Here is a 24744-nt window from a genome sequence, read left to right as displayed (position 1 = left end):
ACCAGCCAGGCCCATGGTCCTTGTTGTTCCCTCCACTGTGAGTGCTGACATCAGGAGCGCAAAAGCTCTGACCCTGCACAGAGCTACTCTCTCAGGGCCGGGCACTTCCCAAGGCCTCCCAGAGCTCAGCATGAATGGGAAGTAGGGGTCCAGATGGTGACATAGTTTGGCAGGTGATAAACGTTGTTTGTTCAAGATTTTGGGATTCTTTCGATTCTGTTATGTCCTGGCACCACTTTCCTGGGGGCTTCACCAAGCAGCTTCTTCTCGTGGTGACCTTTGTGGTACCCTAGAGGCCTAGCAGCCCTGCCAGCTTCAGAGAGCTTGAGTCTCCCAATACCACAGAGGGGTAGGGGGCTGGAGAACAGGAGGACTTGTCAGGGTATCTTACTGGAAGTGGAACACAGGAAACTTGAGAGGGCACCTATTTTCCTATTTTATTTTTCTGCCTCTCTGCAGTCACAGAAAAAAAATGAAAAATCTCCATATTACTTGAAGCCTTCTGACGTTCACTTCTCATTATTGTTTTTAAACATAGTCCAAAGTTTAGCAGCTTTTTCCATAGTAAGAAGCCTGGAGCCTCCTTGGGTTCTCTCTTTTTGGGGTCCAGATCTTTCTTCTACTTCCTGGACCCAGGCCCTCATGATCCTAGGCTGGAAGGGCTTGGTATCAACATTGCCAAGTAATGAAAAAACCTTCTCTATCCAAACCTCCTGTTTTTGTTTTTGTTTTTTTTTTCATAAACCCGCTAATGCTTTTCCTTATACACATTTTATTTTTTGCATTAAAGAATGGATTAGAAAGTAAGGATTGTTTTGTTTTGTTTGTTAAGTGGGCTCCATCCCCAGGGTAGAGCCCAACATGGGGCTCAAACTCAACCCTGAGATCATGACCTGAGCTGAGATTAAGAGTCAGATGCTTGGGCAGCCCCGGTGGCTCAGCGGTTTAGCGCCGCCTGTAGCCCAGGGAGTGATCCTGGAGACCCTGGATTGAGTCCCACCTCAGGCTCCCTGCATGGAGCCTGCTTCTCCCTCTCCCTGTGTCTCTGCCTCTCTCAATCTCTCTCTCTCTCTTTCTCTCTCTCTCTCCCCTCTCTGTGTATTCTCATGAATAAATAAATAAAATGTTAAAAAAAAAAAAGAGTCAGATGCTTAACTGACTGAGCCACCCAGGCACCCAGATTGTAAGGATTGTTAAGGGGAGTTTTTAAACATTTAATAATACATTCAAAAATAAATGGATAGACTACTTGCTCTGGTTTGTAATCCTTTCTAGTGAAGCTCGTGGCAGTTCCAGTTTGGCACCTTCAGCCCTCCTCTTCATGTTAAAGGACGTGCTTCCCTAATGTTGTGGAGCCCCAGAAAGCCAACTGCACCTGGTGTCCTTGAAGGACTAGGGTGACACACAGAGCAGCTCCCGCTGATGGTGATGGGACCCCTCCGGAGACTGCACCCTCTTTTATTCTTCCCACCTCCCCTCTGGCCTGTGCTTGGGGAGATGCTAGGTATATACAACATGTCCTTTCTTGTTGTAAATGTGGAAATATTCAAGAATCTTTACAGCTTAAACTCTGTTGAGCCTGGGGTGAACTCAAGAATTCAATTAGCCCAAAAACATGTTTACCAGCTCACAAACCTTTCATTGGCTTTTCCCACAATTCTTGATTTCTCAATGAAAAGGCATCTGATGATGGACTGAGTGCTGCAGAAAGGCCTAGCAGTGCACTGAGTCTGCAAAGTCACCCGGAGCATTATGTCATGGCCTTCTGAGTGACTGGCTCTTCACAAAGTGTTCTGAATCAGCCACTCTGGAGTCCTTTCCTCTGCTCCTAGCTGGTCTGGCCACTGAGGTTTCCCGCCCAGTTTCAAAATCACTTTTGAAAGTGTTTGTCCAAATGCTTCCTTGCTTCAGTTTTTTTCCCCCTTCACTTTCATCTACTTAGGACAAAAGCTACCATTTTGTCATTTCTACACGATTACCAGGTGCCTTGGCCATGGACCACAGGTCATGAGATAGGAACTGGTCTTGTGGCAAAGAAAGGGAGTAGGCCTAGCCTAGGTGCTGTCACCTCTGAAGGCACCACTGCTTGTGGGGTGCCGCTGCCCCAGACCTCAAGGTCTCAGGCCATCAGCTACAAATAGAGCTCCTCCTGGTGCCAAGGTACAGAGGAAAATCGCTCCTCAGCTCACCCGCCACTCCTGGCAGAAAGCTGGGGCAGGAAGGGTGCCTGGTACAACCTCAGAAACCAGAAAGCATTGGCACTAAGTATAAGGGACGATAGCAAAAGAAGTGCTTCTCAAGCTTTCCTATCCAAGGACCACCCACTGGAAAGAGAGGGCGACACATTTTTTCAGAACTTGGGGTACATGGTATTAGGCTTCCTGTCCAAAATGCCATTATTTCTTTAAAGAGTCACATTTTCCCTTAAAAGTTCATGTGAATTTTTCTACTCACAAAATGTCAAATTTGTCTAAATACAAAATGAGCACTTTCTCTGGTCTTGATTAAAATTTCATATGTATTGGGGCCCCTGGGTGGCTCAGTGGGTTTAGCCTGCTCAGGTCATGATCTCAGGGTGATGAGATGGAGCTTTGGGCTTCATTCATGCTCAAGGGGGAGTCTGTTTGGGACCTTCTCTCCCACTCCCTCTGCTCCTTTCCTTGCTCACACATGCACCTGTTCTCTCTCTAATAAATAAATAAATCTTTTGAAAAATTTCATATGTCCTGTGTGGCTTTAACTCCAGTTTTTGAAGTGGGAATCATGTTTACAGTCAGAAAAACTGACTGAATGTCTGCCATTCATAAGATTTCTGATCCTGGGAACCTTAGTTAACTGTTGATCCTCAGTTTCCTTACCTGTAAAGTAAGGACAGTAATATATCTACCCTCATATCATAGCTATAAAGATTACCTAGAAAAATTTGTATAAAGCTGTTACCTGGCATTGTGAAGCACCTCATAAATGGTACTTTTGTGTGTATGAATGTGTGTGTGTTGTAACTCAGGGTTGAAAGGAAAATCAAGGATCATTTCTTATGCTGAAAAAACCCTCAACATTTTGGCTTGGGGATTATCTCATCCATGCAGCCATAACTCCTGTTGGGAAGTTCGCCTGTTGGGCATTCGCCTCACCTGTACTATCAACCAGGTGTCCCAGGTTGTCTGCAGGCAGTTCCGTTAGAGAGTATATCTCTATCATGAATGAACATCTCTCCCCTGGACTTAGCACTACTTTTTGGGTGGTAACTATAAATATTGCAACCATGAATGTGAACATAAAACTAGCTTTTTAATGCACATAGTCCATAGGCTAAATAATAAAAGTTGTGAAAATTTGCTTCCCTGAGGCATATATCCTGTATTTGAGGAGAAGCAAATCTAAATATGGCAATTCTGAATATAACTGTCCCTAAAGGCTTAAGAATATATCATGTTGGAGAACGTGATCTGGAACAAGTTCATGAGTAGAATCTACCTCCAGGCAGTATTCCAACTGGATAAATTTAAAAGTTCCACAGACTGCTAAACATTCTCCCCAAAGCTGGTGAGCCCTGGAAATAACACATGGCACATGATGACAACTCCATTCCTTGGATTCAGAGAAGGATAATAAGGGACAAATAGACTGTGGTTCGTGGGGACACATATATAATGAGAGTCACAGAAGAGATGGGGAGAAAGATTATTTGAGAAAATAATGGTTGAAAACTGCACAAACCTGATGAAAACCATCAGAGTACATATCTGGAAAGCTGAGTAAATCCCAAGTAGGGATTGACATCTACAGACATCATAGCCTCTGCTGTTCAACAAAGAGAAAATCTTGAAAAGCAGCAAGGAGAAAATGACTCATCGGATAGAGGTGAGAATCATAAGCATTGAAGCAATAGAAGCCAGGTGAGGGATGGTACCTTCAAAGTGCTCAAAACAAAACTGTCAACCAAGAATTCTATATTCAGAAAAATCACCCTTCAAAAATAAAGATGAAATAAATACATAATTGGATCCACAAAGAGAAGTCATTTCAAGTAGACTTGCCCACAAGAAACACTGCAGGAATTCCTTCAGGCTGAAGAAAAATGACACCAGACAGTAACTCTAATCCACAGAAAGAAATGAAAAACACTGAAAATGGTAAAATATGTAGATTGATGGAAAAAAATGTAAGTAATTTTTTTCTCACGTCTTATCTTCTTTAAAAGATGCAAAGTTAGGAGTGCCTGGGTGGCTCAGTCAGTTAAGCTTCTGCCTTTGGGTCAGGCCCTGATCTCTCAGGGTCCTGGGATTGAGCCCAGAGTCAGGTTCCCTGCTGCGGGGGTGGGGTGTAGGAATCTGCTTCTCCCTCCCTCTGCCTCTCCAACCCCTCTCGTGTGTGTCTCTATCAAATAAATAAAATCTTTTTTTTTAAATTAAAAGATGCAAAGTTGTATAAGCCGATAAGTATAACATTTTATTGTTGGGCTTATTCCATATAGATAGAATATATATCACAGTAATAATATAAAGGAGTGGGGAAAGAATGGAAGTCTCTTACAAAGATATTTATTTTATAAATATCTTTGTAATATTTTATTTTATTTTGTCAGATTTAAGTGAGTATTAATCTGAAAAAAGACCATGGTAGGTTAAGATGCACACTATAAGAGCAATCACTAAGAAAATTTAAAAATATTTTTAAAAAAAGGTATCCTAAAGATATTTATTCAAATAAAAAAAGGAGGGGCCAGTAAGGAGGAACACAGAAAAGAAAAAGATAAGAGACTTATACCAAAAATGGCAAATGTAAATCCAAACCTATCAATGATTCCATTAAATGTAAATTCTCACAAAGGGTGGTAACAAGTACAATTAGGGTATCTATCCCCATGATAGCTTCATAGGAGCAGGTCCTAGACCAGGCACTTTAGATAGTTTTCTCTTATAATCCTCGTAATAGTCCCATAGGGTGGGTAGTTCTCATTTCCACTTTAGGCAGGAGGAAACAAGGTAAAATGGGATTGAAGAACTTGCCCAGGGATGATAAAACAAGAAAACAGAAGAGCTTCTTGGTGTCAAAGTGACTCAGTGTGGTAAACCTACACTCCTGTTAGTGAAGAAGTGAGTACAGACAGGCATGGGAGAGGACTCAGGGAGAGCAGAGCAGTGCTAGCCACTGTCCGTAAATGCTTCCTGTGTTAACCCCTGTGGTCTTCACAGCAACACTTCAAGGCAGGTGGCGCTATTATTTTCTCTCTTTATAGGCAAAGAAACTGAGGCATGGGGAAATTGCCTTGTGCAAGGTCACATGAGAAATGGTAGAATGAAGCTTCAAACTGAGTAATCTAGCTGCAGAGCCTGCGTTGCCGTATTCTGTTGCCTCTTAATTAGTCACATTAGTTTCCCTCAACTCATTCATTAAATTATAGAGAAAATGGGCAAGAGGTAGCTCTGAAAAGGGAGCAGCCATTGGACAACAGAAACCCTAGGGTGGAGTGGGGTGGGATGGGGTGGGATGGGAAGGCAATGTAGGAAGCAGGTCATTCCTGCTTTAAGGTCATAATTTAAAAAATTGGTTTTTGAGCAAATCAAAAAATGTAAATTTCAATATGTAAATTTCATATTGTTCATTCCAATTTGCACTTCTTCATTCAGGAGTAATTACTCTCAAGCTTCTTTCTTCTCCCCTACAGGGAATGGGATAGGGTTAGCCATTAGAAAGCTACTATTTTAAAGAACACCTCATATAATCTTCACAACCACTCTGTGAATTAGGTGTTACCGTAACCATCTTGTTGATGAGGAAGTGGAGGCTCTGAAAAATTCATTGCCAAGGATCATAAACCTTGTATGTGGTAGAGCCAAGAAGTGAGGCCAGGTTGGCCTGCCTCAGATGTCCACACACTTCCTCCTGTGCCTGGGAGGAAGGAGCCTGGGAGGAAGATCATCAGAGTGATCTTCAGGATTCACTGCATCCCATCACCTTGATTTGAGGCAGTCAGTGGTGAGCCATTAGCAAGAAAGGAGTTTACAAAAAATAAGCCCATTATCATTCGTTCAATTTTTTATTTGAACATCAAATAGATTGAGAAAATTGTTTACAGGTGCTTGAGTATCCCACTGGATTCCTTACTTTTTAAAGGTGCAAAAGAGGTTTACAAGTGTGTTTCAGTAAACAAAGCAAGGCTGCAACAAAACAGAATCACATCAATAATAGTATGCATCAGCGAAAAGGCATATTAAACCATCAGACACGATTTGGCATGTAAGCCTTTTCCCATAAAACAAGAGCTCTACATTGAAGAATATGTTGTGCACAAAAAGCATTGTTTATAAGCTGTGAGAGAACATAAACTGGCATAATGTCACTTATTAATTCAAGTCTCTATGACCAATGACCTCTCTGTGAATGCAAAGGGGTCCACATCTCAGGCACCTGCTCATGGGGCTGTATGTTGTTTCCAGGGTACACAGCTTTGTACAAACACACTGAAGATGGGTTTGGAACATGGCAGCATTTACATATTTTAAAAGTTCAGGCACATTTGGATGCAAAAAAAAAAAAAGAATAGAAATTTTTCTCAAATCTCTGAAAGACAGTGCAAAATTGAAGTGCCATAATAGAGGCAGCAGTTACTTAGAAAACAATTATAAACGACATAGAAAGAGGCCACACTCACTTTAATCCAAATGAAAAGGAGATGCAGTTAGAAAGAGAGAAATTACACTAGTAGTAAAAAGATGAATATTTGGGACCACAGTTTAATTCATTTGCTCCAGTTGAGAGTAAGTTTTCAGGGAGTTCACCTAGGAAGTGTGCAGTGTAATCTGGATCATCCTCCCAAGACTTGCACCAAAGGGAAGCAGGATTGCCTCAGAAACTAGTATATGACTATCTGCCTTCCAAATAACTAGTTTCCCAAAGCAGATTTGCCTGTGAATATTAGATATTACTACAGTCCTAGTGATCATTCCCGGCATCCACAGTCCATCTCAGAGTGGGAAAGTATGAATAGGAAGGGATTTGAAATTGGTTTCTAAACCAACAGCCTAAATCAATGGCCATTTCAGTGTATAAGATTTTAATGCGAGAATACCTTAATGTGATCAAGAGTAAATTATCAGTAAGTCCCTTATTTGTTCAGTCCCCAAAAGGTATGGGATATGGTGGCATGGTTAGACAGCCTTGCAAGGTTCATCAGAAAATCTAACCAATGACTGCCCTTCCTTAGGGGCTGGATTTTGCAACCTCTGTAGGGTCTTCTCTTTGGATGAACTAGCGTCTCTGATTGTTGCATGACAGCAATCCAGAATCGTTACCGCAAGCTGGGAGCTAGGCAATGGCCAAAAGAAACCCAGACCACTAGCTACTCCGTAGATTGTGCGGTAGCTTGTTCTTCCATAGAATTCCAGCTGCCATTTTAGAAATGCTTGTCATTTGTAGTTCACAGGGCACAAGTGGAATATGGAACTCTGGTTCATACTCCAGGTGCCAGAACTGATCTGCCTCAAAATATTTCAAGGCTCTTATTACTGTATTTCCCAGTCTTGAAATTCCTGAACCTACTTCCCCACCCTACCCTAACCCCCCAGGTTGATTACGTCTTTCAAAACTTAAATTGCCTTAGAGTGGGGAGGGGGGCGGAATACAACATGTTCCCTACCCCCAACAGCAGTATCAGCTGCTAAGTGTCAGCTGTCCATTAGTGGCACTTCAAATAAGAATAAAAGAGATTTCTAAAATTATTTGAATTTTGCTGTGCTAACATTCCAACTATCTGGTGTTCTCTGCCCATTTCAAATGTAGTAGTATCTTTAACATGAATACAAACACATTAGATGAATAATGCAAAACCCTCCACTTCATTATTGTTTGGATTTAGCTGGTATTACATCATCTATAGTACTAGAATTTTTTTGTCTGTTTTTATTTTTTTAAAAGAAAATCTAAGTATAAACATTAAAAAGAACCCACTGACCCATTAGGTACTGTCCAAAAATATTACTACTGATATTTTGGTAAAGCAAAATTAGCTGCCCTGAATAATTTTCCTTTGCAGGCATAATCTCTGCTACATAAGATTGTCTATCGTTCGATATCCAACAATAGGCATCTAGATTAGTGCTATTTTGTCTACTGTGGATATAAAAGTTGATATGAAATGTGATCTTCATTAAAATGAATAATCACCAGGCCGTAGGCATCAATGACTGCATACATGACAAGGTAGCTATACAAAAAAACTAAATATCTTTTGTTGATTTTGCACATTTAACCCAGTCAAATTAAATCCAGAACGGAATTACTACATTCAATTGTCTGATAAACAAGCATTGTAATTTCAAAAAAAATATATATTATACTATATAAGGTGCTTCTTAAACAAAACAACAACAAAAGAATTATGTTCTAAACATATTCTTACTGCAGATACACAATATTGCCCCTAAATTCAGATGCGCATATATAAAAAAAAAAACCTTTTTTTTGGCCCTCCCAGGCTCCCAGTCCTTTGGTGATCACTTACTAAGTAATCAAAAAGGAAAGAAATCCGTTTTTTGAAACAGGCATCCCAAGAGAAGCCCTAGAAGCTTGGCTGGGTTGTTCGCTAACCCATCACCTCTCAATGGGGTTTGAGTTATAGACAATGAGGTCACCAGAGGAAACTCACTGAGAAGAAAGATAAACCATAGTTGATCTGGAGAAGCAAGGGCCTTGGGAAGGCTGCCCTGTGGCTGGAGTGAGTCTTTCTTGTTTAGCCTATAGGTCAAAGGATTCCTATGGCCCAATTCTAATCTTGCTCTCTTGGCTTATGAAGTTTAATGAAATGAGCTTTGGGTAAAGTTTTTTCTCCAAGACCAAACCGTGGTTTTTGGATGAGCTCTAAACAACCAAGAGCAGGTAAAGTTTTACCAGATCCCAGGCAGCCTGAGTAGTGAGCCTCCTATCCTCACCCTCCAGCCTCACCCAACCATGTGCAGGGCCAGCTGTAGGAATGCAGCTGTCTTGTCTCTTGCTGCTCCTTCCAATCATGGGGGCAAGAAGAGGAGGGCTGCCCATGGATCCCAGGGCTGCCCCACAGTGCACACAGGGCCTGCCAGGGCCACTCCTGTGTAAAGCTATAGCATGTGGCAGAGCCACCGTGAGCCTCTCAGTTTTAGTTTCCACCCTACTTTCCTCCTGTTCTCTAATATGTACAATAATCGTGCACGTTTACTATTTACCCAAGTGCCCTAGGGCTAACGATGTCACCAAGTACCCACTCATTTAAACTGCCCTTGGTCATATGCTGGGCACTATCACTAATTGACCTTCTGTGTCAGTTACACACCAGGAAGAACCAAGCAGAGCGCCCTCTGCTGGTAATTGTGAGACCACGCTAGAGCAGGTTCTGAAGCTGATTTACTCCAAGTCCTGCGGGGAAAGGGCTTTCTTTCATAAAATGAAAACAAAAAACAAATGCCAAGAATTTATCCCTTAAAAGGAAACTGGTATATGTGGAGGTGACTTAACTGGGATCAACTTGCTGTTTTCCATAGATCCATGGGAAGCAAGAATTAACTGGAACCCATGACCTGTACATAGTGTTCTCAAAAACCAGTGGAAGAGCTTTCAGCAAATCTGAAGGTGCAGTGTATTAAGTTGACAGAGTTTTGACAATTAGGGGACCTTCCTTCTCTGTGGGCATCTTGTATTCCTATAGGGCAAATGAAGAGACAATCACTGCATATTCAGCTCCAGCCATGCAACAGAGCAAAAGCTTTAAGGTATTACTTTAATAAAATGTTACATTACTACAGGAATACAAGATGATGCCATAATGAACCCTTGACCTAGCTTTCTCCAAGTCAGCAAATTAAAGGGGCCACTTTCAAGTCTTTCCTGTGGCTTTTTCTTAGATCTGTTAAAAAGTGCTTCACAGAGATGAAATGTCCACTCTCTAGGTCTGGGTCTCAACAAGTAGCTTAAATGCACAGTCACCTGAGTCCCAGCTCATAGACTGAGTTCGATCATGAAAAGCTATAGAATCCTCATGCTTAGTATTATAGCAAAGGGAGAGAGAGAGTGAAAGAATTTAGCCCTGGAATCCCTTTGGCTGTTCCCAAAAGAAGGTGTGCCACTAAGAACTGAGCAAGCAAACAAATGGCCACTCATATTAGAAAGCCATGGTGGTGGATGCATGCTGGAGCGTGCGCAGGAGCAGAAGAACTCTGCTATTGTGATACATGACGTGGGTAAAATGGTACAGGGATTCTCAGGACCGTGGGGTAGCCTGGGAGCTCTCAGACTGTGGTAGGGAAACTCCCTGCCTCCTCGGTGATATAATACATTTGCAAGGAATGTGATGAAGTTGGGCCCGTGGTGGCCAGCTGGCTCTGGTTTGTCTCCTCCATGGGCACACCCCCACGGCTGGCTGGGGCGTGCAGGCGGTGGGCATCCAGCATCTCCAGCAGCAGGTCGTAGAGAGGCACCACATTCTTGCACTTCATGCTGTACAGATGCTCCATGCCTTTGTTACTGTGGGTGGGAAGACACACAGAGGGACCACTTTAGAGTAGCGTAAGCCCTAGAGCTGCTGCGACCCCTCAGCAGGGACCAAAGTAAGGGAAACTCCAAAGACACCTGTAGGCCAACCTCTCTCCCTGTTTAAAGAGCCATTTCGGGATTTGCTATGCAAGTGATTTCCTTCCACTGATTCCAATAAGATTCTATTCCCCACTGTTAGCATTGTATCTAAAAAGAGAACAGAGGCCATATGGTCATGTAGGAGGGAGGTTTTTTGTTTTTGTTTTTGTTTTTTTAAGTATAAAAGCGGTTCAAGAACTGCCCTTCCTTCAGACTTTCCCCAGTGTTTTCCATTTAATCAGAATAAAATCTGAATTTCTTTCCGTGCTCTCAAGGTCTAACTGATGTGGCTTTTGTCGACCTCTCAGGGCTCCTCCTGCCTCTCTCCGCTAGCTCATACTCTTTAGCCATGCTGGGGGGAAAAAAAAAAGAAACAAACAAAAACAGCTTTTTAAGAAAGAGCTTGAAGAATCTGGGCTCTTTACTACCAGATGCAAGTGTTTATACTTACTGTTCCTCTACTTGTGTGCTCTTTCCAGAGCCACATTCTCTGAAGAGCCTTTTGCTGCCACGGGTGGCAGTCACCTCAAGGTCCTGCGGTTTTTACCTGTCCTCTTGCATTTACTCTGTTTTCCTCCTGGCTCTAGGACAACCTGAAATTCCTCTCTGGATGAGTGCATGCTGGTTCTTGCCCCCAAGCACCCCTGGACCTGCAAGCCACACACGCACACGCACACACCAACATGCACCAGGCAAATTCCTGGAGGGACAGCGAACTGCCCAACCTGCCGGCCTCGACCCTCGCCATGGATGCAGTAGATGCTCAGAAAAATACGGGGCAAATGGACACAAGGAAATGTAGACAAATGTCATTTCTTCTTTTGACCACTGTCTTCCCCACCCCACCACCAATGGGAACAATACAGAACAACTCTTATCAAGCTTGAAATTTTTTAGAAAGAATCATGTATCATGAGTAGTCAGGACCAAGAGTATTATCCTGGAAAATATTTACATTTTTTTTTAATTTACATTTTTAATAGGGGAAAAGTCAGCCCAAGTTGGAGACATGCCAAGAAAACACAGCATCAAGCTATTCAGGTCTTACAACACTACAACCTAATTACATATCTACCTGGTTTTTGTTTGTTTGTTTGTCATTTAAAATGCTGTTAATGTTAAATGCTGGCTGGATCTCACACTGTCTTGCTCTTGCAACCTAACGAATCACATTTATAGTCACATGGAATCTGGTGTTAAGTTCTCTGAGTAACAACATATGGCTGGGTCAAACTTAATAAAACAGAGTTCTGTGATTTAGACTGGCTGTAACAAGGCACCAAAACATTATTTTGTGCATGGGTGCGCATGCGCACACGCACCCCAGGGAGAGAGAAAATGCTCAAAGCTTTCAACAGAATAGCAGTTTCTCTCCAGCTTTTCACACAAGTCAAACAAACTCTAGAGAGCTCTCTCACTGCTGTTGCCCTCCACCACAGGTTGCCAATAAAACTACCAGAGCCCTATAAATTTAGTGCAGATATATTGGGGTATTAGCTCATTAGGCTTGCTAATGCTGAAAGCAGTTGACGGATTTGAAAGTTCAGCAATTCCTACCAACAAATAAAAACCTTCATCTGCAATACGTGATTTCTACGACATCTTTGAAAATTCCTAGCCCAGAGTAAAAGCTAACACAGCTCTTCAAGGGGAAGCTTACTCTCTAGCCAGGAAATTTGGTAGAGAATTGCTATTCTGACACATTCCCTGCCTCCCTTTTTATATTCATAAAAACAAACACATGGGAAAGGATTGGAAAGTGTCCTCTGAATGCAGTCATCACCTGGCCAAGGTGAGTCCTCCGTTTGTGATACCAGATATGTAGGGAATGCCCTGAGCACAGAAACGACAACGACTCTCTCTCAAACTTTGCCAAGTGGAAGTCACCAACTGGGAATTTTGAATTCATGGGGTAGGGAAACTACACAAATAACTTATTCATCCATTCACTCACGTGTTCATTCACTCAGCAATAATGTTGTGAGCATATGCGACATAGCAGAGGTCGTCATATGTAGGACTGTGAAGGGATAGAAAGAAAGAAACATACTTTTTTTTTCTCAAGAAGCTATCAATTTTCAAAGATCTCTCCAGAGAGGGTGGCTCATGGGACTTTGATGGGACAAGCTTCTTGACACCTGATGCATAATCTCAAGGTTTGAAAGTCCCTTCAAAATTAAGCCAACCCTCCAGACACCACAGCCCTTCCCTCACAGCCACTAAGAAAAGAAATTTCGTTTTCATTCCTAGGGTCTGGGTGTAAGCCCAAGGTCATACAGACTTCATCATGCATGGGTATCTGATCCCTAGTATCATCACTTCACCTCATTTTTATCGCCTTTTTGGAGTAAATAATCTTTTCTTTCTCCTTTTTCTCCACTTTCTTTTTTATTTTTTTTATTGGAGTTTGACTGGCCAACATATAGCATAACACCCAGTGCTCATCCCGCCAAGTGCCCCCCTCAATGCCCATCACCCAGTCACCCCCACCCCCCCGCCTACCTCCCCTTCCACCACCCCTTGTTCATTTCCCAGAGTTAGGAGTCTTTCATGTTCTGTCCCCCTCACTGATATTTTCACTCATTTTCTCTCCTTTCCCTTTATTCCCTTTCATTAATTTTTATATTCCCCAAATGAATGAGACCATATAATGTTTGACCTTCTCTGATTGACTTACTTCACTCAGCATAATACCCTCCAGTTCCATCCATGTTGAAGCAAATGGTGGGTATTTGTCGTTTCTAATGGCTGAGTAATATTCTACTTTCTTTATCTGTGCCCCGCGGGCTGAGTTCAGCCCTGGGCCAGCCACATTACATGACTGTTTGAAGTGGAGATGAGACCACTTTCTCCTTTTGGCATAGAAAGGCCCCATTTCCTTTGCTAATACCCTTCCTTAACTCCTATACAAAATCTTTATCGAGTAGTTACTATATGTCAAGCCCTACTCAGTGGTACTGGGTACACAGATTATCCAAGATGGGTTGTGGTCACTGCCACAGAGAGTTTACGGTCTAATTGGGTAGTGAGAAAAATAAAATGGGGCAGCAATCAGGAAGAACAGAATGCAAATCCCAACTGGGTTAAGGATCAGGAGATGCTTCCTGAAAAGAATATCTAAACCAAGATGGATTAGTTTACTGTTGACAAAAATGCATTCCTCAGGCCACATGCCCCTGATCTTGACTTTAGCCCTCATAGTGTGACTTGTTGGCCAGTCAATGTGACTTAATTCAGAGATTAAAATGTACTTGCCCTTACAGGCTTGCTTTCTTGTACCTCTGCTATCACTATGAGAAGAGTATGTCCCAGTTAACCTGCGGGGGCGAGGAGGATAAAAAACACATGGCGCAGAGTCACCTGCCCAACCTGTAGGCCTGTGGGTTGCATCTCCCAGATGAGCCTGGGAGCAGCATCTCTCAGATGAACCTGGGCTCCATAAGCTGTCCCACAGATGAGGGAGTGAACCTAGGTGGGATGAACAGAGCTGCCTGCCAGCCAATCTGCATCCTGCTCATGACTCAAAGAACAATCATTTATGGCCAGAGCTCAGATCTCAGGAAGCTCTAGGAAGTTGAGGGACTAGAGCACAGAAATTCTATAAGCAAAATGAAGGGACTTATAGTTTAAAGGAATAGGAAGCTAATTCAGGGTCTTAAATAAAGGAATGACATGAGCAGATGTGGTATTAGATGGTCACTCTGGCTCTGGTGTGGAGAATGCATTAGAAGAGGTCAAGACTGAAGACAGGGAGGTGTGTTAGGTGGTCACTGCAGGAATCCAGAAGGAAATGGTGGCATGGATGAGGGGAGAGGGAATGAGGGGTGGCAAGAAGGTATCGGAGAGGAATGGACACTGGACTGGAGGAACCAGTGTTGACTCTGAGAGGCTTAGGGACAGAAGTTCTCTCAGGGCTTCTACGTGTCTCTGACGGGAGTATGAAGTAGAAACCTTAACAGCTGCGCCCAGTGCCTTCAGAGGATAAGTGTCCTACTGGACAAAGCGAGTGGCCAAACATCGCCATCCTCCCTCAACCTGCACACTGTGTACCCCTGCCCTGGTGGGACCTTGTTGTGGGGGCTTCAGACTGAGTGCAAATGGCACCTCCTTTCTGTAAGCTCTCTAACTAACGCCGGCCCCATGCCCTAGACTGATCTCATTCCTCCCTCCTCTGGCCTCCCCACAGCATTTATACACATGCCAGGAACTGTGCCAAGTGTGCTGTCTGCATTCAGGCCTCAGCACATTCTGGCCCATCTGTAACATGCTTGAGGGCTCGCGTTCATTATGGTGCTCAAGTGGGAACCCAAGACCGCCTCACCTCATGTGCCTGATGTGGGAGAGGATGAGGAGGAGCTGGGCCAGACGCCGGTGCTGCTGCTGCAGAGTGAGGCCTGCTTTAGCCATCAGATGGATCAAGGTGTCTGTGATCTTGTCTAAGACACGGTGGATATGGTCCTTCTCTTCCAGAGACTTCAGGGTGCTGGACAGAAATGTGTACACTCCTGAATGTGCAAGGAGACAATGAGAGAAATTCAAAGAGGATGAGGTCTAGAGATTCTCAGCATCCGTGGGCTATGCTCCCCAGCCAGTGTCTCCTCCTACCCTCTGCACAGCAATGGGGAAGCTTGGGACCCATTTGACCTAAGCAGCTCTACAAAATTCTCAATATACATGTCTGAGAGCGCTAAGGAACTCATTTGGCCTCCTGTGTTTGAGCCAATTTTTAGGATTTCACTCAAGATTCCCAGGAAGGGCACTGTCAGCCTGGGGCTACCCCCTCTCTGTCAGGTCTGACACCCACACAAACTAGCCCATCCATGCTGACCAACCCTGCAAGAGAGGCATTACTATTTCTTTTCTCATGAGGAAACTGAAGGGCAGAGAGATGCATTAACTTGCTAATAAAAGTCCTCAGGACAAAGCAGAGCTGGGAATGAAGCCCCACGTGCTGACTCCACATGTGGTCATGATCATGGAGCCTCTCAGGAGACATATGACACTTGGTAAGATGCACAGGGAGTGAGGATGACTTGCAAAGTGATTGACAAGTCATTTTTCCAGGGAGGATCTAATGTGCTGTTACGTTTCAGGTCAGGCGTAGGGCCTTTTCATCCTCAGCTGAAAGGTTTATGAGGGACGGGGTAGAGAGGCCCCTGGGAACTGCTGTTTTTCACTGCCAGGCATGTTTGGTTCAGTGGTGGTTTTTTTCTTCCACTCTTGCCTTTCTTCTGGTAATTGACCTACTTCCTGGGCCATGAGCAGACTCAGGACAGAAATTAGACAATCAGCTCACTTGATTCTTTGGGACAGTATTAACCCTCGGCTAGACAATCAGAGCTTTTCTGGGACTGTGTATGGAAGTTGTAAGAAATTCTTCCCTCTAGGTTGCTGAGTTTGGAGGGTGAGAAGGTATGGGACCTTCTAGTAGCGGCCTCTTCCCTGCTCACAGGCTGCTCCACCTGCAGAACTCAGCAGAGCCACGGTAAACAGAGGGTGCTAGGTACATGGTAGTGGGGCACAGGGGGGACGTCTGGATCCAGCAACAAGGTCCTACTCTTACATTGTTTTCCTTTGACCTTGGAACTTTCACAGTATCCTTTCTAACACACATGAATCCAAAAATTCCTTTTACTTAAGAAAGTGTGAGTTGGGTTTCTGTCACTTGTAACTAAAAGAATCTATTTTTTTTTTTTTTTTTTTTAGAATCTGACTATTTGACTGAGTTGTGAACTCAGCCCAAGGACCAGAGGAAGCTGAGTGATAAAGAGGTGGGAGGGTGCATTAGTCTTGTCTTGGGACCACAAGGGTGGATTTCCTATCAAGTGAACACTCCAGAAATAAGCTCCATTCTGCCTAATTATACCATCTTCTAGGGAGCAGATGATGCTGTATTTTTCTCCAGATGATGCATCATGTGTTCAGCAATATTTTTTTCAGTCTTGCCTTTATTCAGCCCACTGGCCCTCTGCTTTTTTTTTTTTTTATAAATTTTTTTATTGGTGTTCAATTTGCCAACATATAGAATAACACCCAGTGCTCATCCCATCAAGTGCCCACCTCAGTGCCCGTCACCCAGTCACCCCCACCCCCCACGCACCCCCCTTCCACCACCCCTAGTTTGTTTCCCAGAGTTAGGAGTCTCTAATGTTCTGTCTCCCTTTCTGATATTTCCCACTCATTTTTTTTCTCCTTTCCCCTTTATTCCCTTTCACTATTTTTTATATTCCCCAAATGAATGAAACCATATAATGTTTCTCCTTCTCCGATTGACTTATTTCACTCAACATAATACCCTCTAGTTCCATCCACGTCGAAGCAAATGGTGGGTATTTGTCATTTCTAATGGCTGAGTAATGTTCCATTGTATACATAGACCACATCTTCTTTATCCATTCATCTTTCGATGGACACCAAGGCTTCTTCCATAGTTTGGCTATTGTGGACATTGCTGCTAGAAACATCGGGGTGCAGGTGTCCCGGCGTTTCATTGCATCTGTATCTTTGAGGTAAATCCCCAACAGTGCAATTGCTGGGTCGTAGGGCAGGTCTATTTTTAACTCTTTGAGGAACCTCCACACAGTTTTCCAGAGTGGCTGCACCAGTTCACATTCCCACCAACAGTGCAGGAGGGTTCCCCTTTCTCCACATCCTCTCCAACATTTGCTGTTTCCTTCCTTGTTAATTTTCCCCATTCTCACTGGTGTGAGGTGGTATCTCATTGTGGTTTTGATTTGTATTTCCCTGATGGCAAGTGATGCGGAGCATTTTCTAATGTGCTTGTTGGCCATGTCTATGTCTTCCTCTGTGAGATTTCTCTTCATGTCTTTTGCTCATTTCATGATTGGATTGTTTGTTTCTTTGCTGTTGAGTTGAATGAGTTCTTTATAGATCTTGGAAACTAGCCCTTTATCTGATACGTCATTTGCAGATATCTTCTCCCATTCTGTAGGTTGTCTTTGAGTTTTGTTGACGGTATCTTTTGCTGTGCAAAAGCTTCTTATCTTTATGAAGTTCCAATAGTTCATTTTTGCTTTTGTTTCTCTTGCCTTCATGGATGTATCTTGCAAGAAGTTACTGTGGCCGAGTTCAAAAAGAGTGTTGCCTGTGTTCTCCTCTAGGATTTTGATGGAATCTTGTCTCACATTAAGATCTTTCATCCATTTTGAGTTTATCTTTGTGTATGGTGCAAGAGAGTGGTCTAGTTTCATTCTTCTGCATGTGGATGTCCAATTTTCCCAGCACCATTTTTGGAAGAGAGTGTCCTTTTTCCAGGGGATACTCTTTCCTCCTTTGTTGAATAATAGTTGACCATAAAGTTGAGGGTCCACTTCTGGATTCTCTATTCTGTTCCATTGATCTATGTATCTGTTTTTGTCACTGGCCCTCTCCTAAAGAGACTTCTCCTTCCCCTCCGGTTCCTCAATGGTACCTTCAAGTTAAGGCCCCCAAGTCTATTAATCCCTGCCCGTGTACTGGTAATGTGGTGACAAGTTACTGCTCGCACTGCAGTCCGTAGGCTGGAGATGGAGAAAGCACCTCCACAGTGGAATCCATAGTAAATAGAGTTGTAATTGCCCAGAATGGAAAGTAGCTTAGCTTTAAAACAAATACAACAACAACAACAAAACCAGGATGGTCAGGACCTGGCTTACATGCAGTTGAATAGAATAATGTAGCTTTTGGTACCCAGAGGCACTTCAATCCAAAGCAAACAGACCACAGAATGAGTAAGCAACAGACAGGCAGTGAAGTAAGAAATTGTTGGATTCCTTCACTTATGTTCCATGTGAACTGTTGATAGAGAATGAATGTGTCCATCAGAAAAATGGGCAACTGTCCAGGGACCTTGGGGTCAGCCTCAAGACAATGGATAGCAGGAGAGTGGTGCACCAGAGGGCTGGAGGTCAGGAGCACCTCTGAGCCCCCTCTGGCCCTACCTCTAACTTCCCCCTCTGTCATCACACCCATTCTAGCCTCACATGTCCCCGAGGCCCTGCATCTGGATGGATATTCTGGGAACCTGCCCAGGCCACAGAACCGACTTAATCCAACTTGGATGATGCATTTTCTACCAATTTCCGTTTTTGTCACCACCAGGGATGCTGGCCTCCTTCACCAGTAATCCCGTTCTGTTTCAAGGGAACTGTGGATTCAAGGAGCATGCAAGCTTCGAGGTGACACCCAGCCACACTTGCTCTTCCTCCTTGTGTGTTCAAGGATGGAGCACACTGGGCTAGGATCTCAGACATCTTGAGGGCCAGTTGGCAGCATGCTCTCTCCAGTGAAGGTAAAGAGCCTTGGCACCCAGATGGCAGGAGGCAAAGTTTTCTCGGGCTTCTGGGCTCCTGCCTTCTTCCATGTGCACACATGGATTCCTTCCTATGGAGGCTTTCATTAAGGACCTACTGTGTGTGTGCACTGTGTGACTTAATAGGGATCCTCTTGCTCAAGCTTTATCTGAAGTGTTGATGTTTTAAGTGCAGATATTGCCTGTGGGGAAAGAATTTTCTTAACACTGACTCTGGGGCTTCAGGCCTTCTCAGAACAAGCCTGTTTCTCTAGTCCTGTTTTGGCACCAATACAGCTTATCATTTCATCCTTGTCAGCAGATGCTTCCAAGCTATGCAAATATACTCTTAAAAAAAATATGGTCCTGTTGAAATGCCAATAATTGACAACAGCAGCCATCATCAGCTTTTTGGGCTTTTCTGGCAAAATGTGGTCTGAGTTTGCTGCCTTTTGCCCCTAAGGGCATGCTTGAGAGAAACAGCAGAACTCCAAATTCCCAGAATGCTTCACATGGTCCGGCAAATGCAAAATTGAGATGCTGGTAATTTCCATATCCCAGGTGGTCTCTGCCACCCTGGACGGCTGTACCACTGTGCCCAGCAGCACAGAGCCAGTGATCATACAGTGAGGGCCTTCAGAAATATTCTTGCAATAAGGCTGGCTTTGCAACTCTCAAAGCTGCTCCAAATCTCCAAGATGGAAAAAAACAATCTGGATGTCATTATCCAGTCTTTAAGTGTTATTAGCAAATCTGAGCTTGTACATATTCTGAATCTTGGCCAACGCTGGAAGATGCAGGAAGAGTATATGTAGAAATCTGGTGGCAGAAAAGAATGGAGAGTGAAACCACAAGGACCCCCCATAAAAGAGATCTCAATTCAGTCTTTCTCACCCTCTTGCTCTCACTGACTCTGGATTCTACTCTCTCTCTCTGCTCTCATTCTGCTTGGATCCTCTCACTCTTCCTTCTTCCTTTTCTCTCTCCACTTCGCAGGAACCTCTGCGTAGACTCTGTCACTCTTCCAGATAATGGAGTCTTCCAGAAGTAGAAGCAATGTAGGTGTGGACACTGAGGATGTGGATGCATGTGGCTGTGGCCAGAAGGAAGCACTAGCATAACCAACCACTGACCTGCACTGGTGGGCACACCTAGCTGTTCCTAAAGAAATGAGAAGTGATGAGGCCCACAGCTCAGCAGATGCTACAGGACAAATTCTTCAAGCAAGGACACATGTTTTCTTTTCCAAAACAAAGAATATGCCAGTGGAACTGGAGATAATCCTTCAGTATATGGCAGCTTAACCAAATTAAAAAAAAAAAAAAGACTAAAAAGGAAGTGGTAGCAAAGAAAACTCCTCAAAGTTCATAGTGGTAAGTAGTCTGGGCCAGCAAGCATGACACTCCACTGGCAATAAAATAAAAAGGACTTCTCTGTTCACCCAGTGATTAATCTGCAGGTCAGCCTCTAGGCCTTTAACCTGAAAGTAAGCAAGAAGCATGTCTGCTCAGAAGTGCCTTCGAGACCAACAGTGTGGCAAGTGCTCCATTTGTCTTGTGCTTCACCTGTGACTGCAGTTCTTCCTGGGGCTCGTGTTGTCACTTGTGGGGTGCTGGTTGTTACAGCCATTTAGTGATAGAACCTGTGGGATGTCCTACAAGGCGTGGGACCATTCCACATGATGAAGGATTTTTTTTCCTTGAACGTGCTAATGAATTAAACCTACTACAAATCAAAATTTTGTAGTGAAAAGTTTTTACAAGACTGTAGACAAAACATCTAGTATGCAGCTTGGTTATAGAAAGGGAAGCTTAAATGGAATACCTTTTCTCAAAAGCATTCAATAATTTACTCACTTCATGCAGCCAATTGAATGTATTACATACACTTGCCAGCTATACATTGAGGTGAGATGGATTTTAGTGCAGGTGTACAGGTACTACAGAAGCAATGTGACTGGTTGCAGTCAATATATAGAACAGATTTAAGAGTCCTCTAAACAAAATTAGAAGCAACTATTATAAAACAGGAGACATCAATGAAATATTGTGTTATTGCCCCTATGTGTTTTAAAATAATTTTGTGGCATAATTAGAAATCCATTTTGTGAAAAGTACATACTAAAATTATTTTGGGGTTCTTGTCTTCTGTGTTGGACTGACATTATATTCCTTAGGTTTCCCACAGACTTCTTGATCATATCTTACATGTACTACTATTTCCTCTTCCGATTCATCATCTCATCTCCATTGCATCCAAAGGATATAGCCTCCCAAGGCTTTTTAAGTTCTGTGCACTGAATATTTGTCTTGAAATTCATGAGCTTTTAAGATAGGTTATGTGTTTGTATAAGAGATTCACTTAAGATATGAGGACATACACAGACCAAAAGAGAAGAGATGAAAAAAGATATTCCATGCAACTAGAAATGAAAAGAAAGTGAGTGCATCACTTGTTATAGGAAATACAGACTTTAAAATAAAAACTTTAACAAAAGACAAAGGGCATTACATGACAATAAAAGGGTTAATCCAACAAGAGAATATAACATTTATATATATTTATGCCTCAAAAAAGGAGGGTCAAAATATATACAGCAAATATTAACAGACCTAAGGAAGGAATACAATAATAGTAGGGGAGTTACCACCCCACTTACATCAATGGATAGATCATCCAGACAGAAAATTAGTAAGGAAACACCAGTCTTAAATGACACGTTAGATAACATGGATGGAATGCTCTGAATCCATGGATGTATTCAGAGCATTCCATCCATGAGCAGCAGAATACCCATTCTTTTTTTTTTAAATAATAAATTTATTTTTTTATTGTTGTTCAATTTGCCAACATACAGAATAACACCCAGTGCTCATCCCATCAAGTGCCCCCCTCAGTGCCCACCACCCAGTCACCCCCACCCACCGCCCTCCTCCCCTTCCACCATCCCTAGTTCGTTTCCCAGAGTTAGGAGTCTTCCATGTTCTGTCTCCCTTTCTGATATTTCCTACCCATTTCTTCTCCCTTCCCCTTTATCCCCTTTCACTATTATTTATATTCCCCAAATGAATGAGACCATATAATGTTTGTGCTTCTCCAATTGACTTATTTCACTCAGCATAATACCTTCCAGTTCCATCCACATCAAAGCAAGCGGTGAGTATTTGTCATTTGTAATGGCTGAGTAATATTCCATTGTATACATAGACCACATCTTCTTTATCCATTCATCTTTCGATGGACACCGAGGCTCCTTCCACAGTTTAGCTATTGTGGATATTGCTGCTAGAAACCAGAATACCCATTCTTAAGTGCACATGGAATATTCTCCAAGACAGATAAATTTTTAGGCTGCAGGACAAGTCTCAGTAAACTTTAGAAGACTGACATCACATCAAGCATCTTATCTGATCACAATGGTACAAAATTAGAAACGCAGGACAAGAAGAAAACTGGAAATATCACAAATACATGGAGATTAAACAACATGCTACTAAAGAACCAATGGGTCAATGAAGAAAGAAAATACCTTGAGATGAATGAAAATGGAAATACAATGGTTCAAAATCTCTGGGATGCAGCAAAAGCCATTCTAAGAAGGAAGTTCATAGCAATACAGGCCTACCTCAACAAATAAGAAAAAACTCCGATGAGTAATCTAACTTCATACTTAAAGGAACTAGGAAAAAGAACCAATGTTAGTAAGAGGAAAGAATTAAGCAGAAGAATTAAGAATTAAGCATTTATTCAGAGCAGAATAAATGAAATAAAGACAAACAAAAAATAAAAAAGACCAATGAAAGTAAGGGCTGCTTCTTTCAAAAGATAAACAAAACTGAAAAACCTCAAGCTAAATTCACCAAAAAAAGCGGGGGTGGGGGGTGGGGCACAAATAAATGAAATCAGAAATGGAAGAAAAATTACCACTGTGCTACAGAAATACAAAGGATCATAAGACATGGCTATGAATAATTATGTGCCAAAAATTGAACAATCTAGAAAAAGATAGATAAATTCCTAGAAACATAAAATCTTCCAAGATTAAATCATGAACAAATAGAAAATCTGAATAGACCAATTACTAGTAAGGAGATTGAATCAGTAATGAAAAAACTCCCAAAAAACAAACACCCAGGAGATTTCACTGGTGAATTCTACCAAACATCCAAATATTTAATACCTATCCTTCTCAAAATCTTCCAAAATATTGAAGAGGAAGGAATGCCCCCAAACTCATTTTATGAGGCCAGCATTACCCTGATACCAAACCAAAGACATCACACACACACAAAAATTGTAGGCCAATATCCCTGATGAACAAAGATGCAAAATCGTCAACAAAATATTACCAAACCAAATTCAATAATACTTAAAAGGATTATCCACCACAATAAAGTGGAATTTATTCCAGGGATGCAAGGATGATTTCATACCTGCAAATCAATCAATGTGATATACCACACTAACAAAATGAAGAATAAAAATCATATGATCATCTCAATAGATGCAGAAAAAACATTTGACAAAATTTAAAATCCATTTATGATTTTAAAAAAAACTACCAACAAAGTGGCTATAGAGGGAAAGTACCTCAACATAATAAAGGACATATGACAAACCCACAGGTAACATCATACTCAACAATGAAAAGGTGAAAGCTTTTTCTCTAAGATCAGAAACAAGATGAGAATGCCCACTCTTGCTACTTTTGGCAATATGGTATTAGAATTCTAGCCATAATAATTACACAAGAAACAGAAATAAAAGGCATCTAAGTTGGAAGGGAGAAGTAACACTGTCACTATTTGCAGACAACTTGACACTATATATATAAAACACTATGAGCGGCCCGGGTGGCTCAGCGGTTTAGCGCCGCCTTCAGCCCAGGGTGTGATCCTGGAGACCAGGGATCAAGTCCCATGTCAGGCTCCCTGCATGGAGCCTGCTTCTCCCTCTGCCTGTGTCTCTCTGTCTCTCTGTCTCTCTGTCTCTCTCATAAATAAATAAAATCTTAGAAAAAGAAAAACACACTAAAATCTCCACCAAAAAACTGTTAGAACTAATAAATGAATTCACTAAAGATGCAGAATCAAAAATCAATATCCCCAAATCTGTTATGCTTCTATACGAAACCATCAGAAAAAAAAATTAAGAAAGCACTCCTGTTTACAATTGCTCCAAAAAGAAAAAAATTCCTAGGAATAAACCTCCTAGGAAGTTTAACCAAGGAGATGAAAGACCAATAGTCTGAAAACTGTAAGATACCAACAAAAGAAACTGAAAAAGACACAAATCAATCAAATGATATTCATGCTCATGAATAAAAGTTAATATTGTCAAAATGTCCATGCTATCCAAAGCAATCTACAGATTCATTGTAATCTCTACCAAAATCCCAATGGCATTTTGCACAGAACTGGAACAAATAATTCTAAACTTTGCATGAAACCACAAAAGATCTTAAATAGCCAAAGCAATCTTGAGAAAGATTTCAAGGTTCAATCCTGATTTCAAACTATACTACAAAGCTATAGAAATCAAAACAGTATGGTACAGCTTAAAAACAGACACATAGCTCAGTGGAACAGAACAGAGAGTCTAGAAATAAAGACATGCATACATATTCAATTATTTTATAACAAAGCCAAGAATATACCATGGGGAAAGTCTTTTCAATAAATGGTGTTGAGAAAACTGGACAGCCACATGCAAAAACTAGACTACTATCTTATAGTATCATGCACAAAAATTAATTCAAAATGGATTGAATATTTGAATGTAAGATCTCAAACCATAAACCTAAAGGAAACTCTTTGACATCATCACTCTGTGATGATTTTCTTTTTTTT

At 42.1% G+C, this 24744-nt stretch overlaps 1 protein-coding gene across 6 annotated transcripts in view; it reads right to left on the bottom strand.

Moving 5' to 3' along the window:
- Window positions 1-6032: 6032 nt before the first annotated feature.
- The window catches only part of ESR1 (estrogen receptor 1), a 382657-nt gene continuing 363945 nt past the window's right edge, over window positions 6033-24744 (bottom strand). For all 6 annotated transcript variants that reach the window (XM_041742947.1, XM_041742948.1, XM_041742946.1 and 3 more), the window contains 2 exons: window positions 14927-15110; window positions 6033-10497 (listed from right to left, as the gene is read on the bottom strand). In XM_041742947.1, coding sequence (XP_041598881.1) covers window positions 10263-10497; window positions 14927-15110 — 419 coding nt within the window. In that variant the 3' untranslated portion in view covers window positions 6033-10262. The remainder of the gene's footprint in view (window positions 10498-14926; window positions 15111-24744) is intronic.

Source organism: Vulpes lagopus, chromosome 2 (genome assembly GCF_018345385.1).
Source record: "Vulpes lagopus strain Blue_001 chromosome 2, ASM1834538v1, whole genome shotgun sequence".
NCBI classification, from domain to species: domain Eukaryota; kingdom Metazoa; phylum Chordata; class Mammalia; order Carnivora; family Canidae; genus Vulpes; species Vulpes lagopus.
Note: the sequence above shows the minus strand (reverse complement) of the source record. Positions and strands in the feature narration are given on the sequence as shown.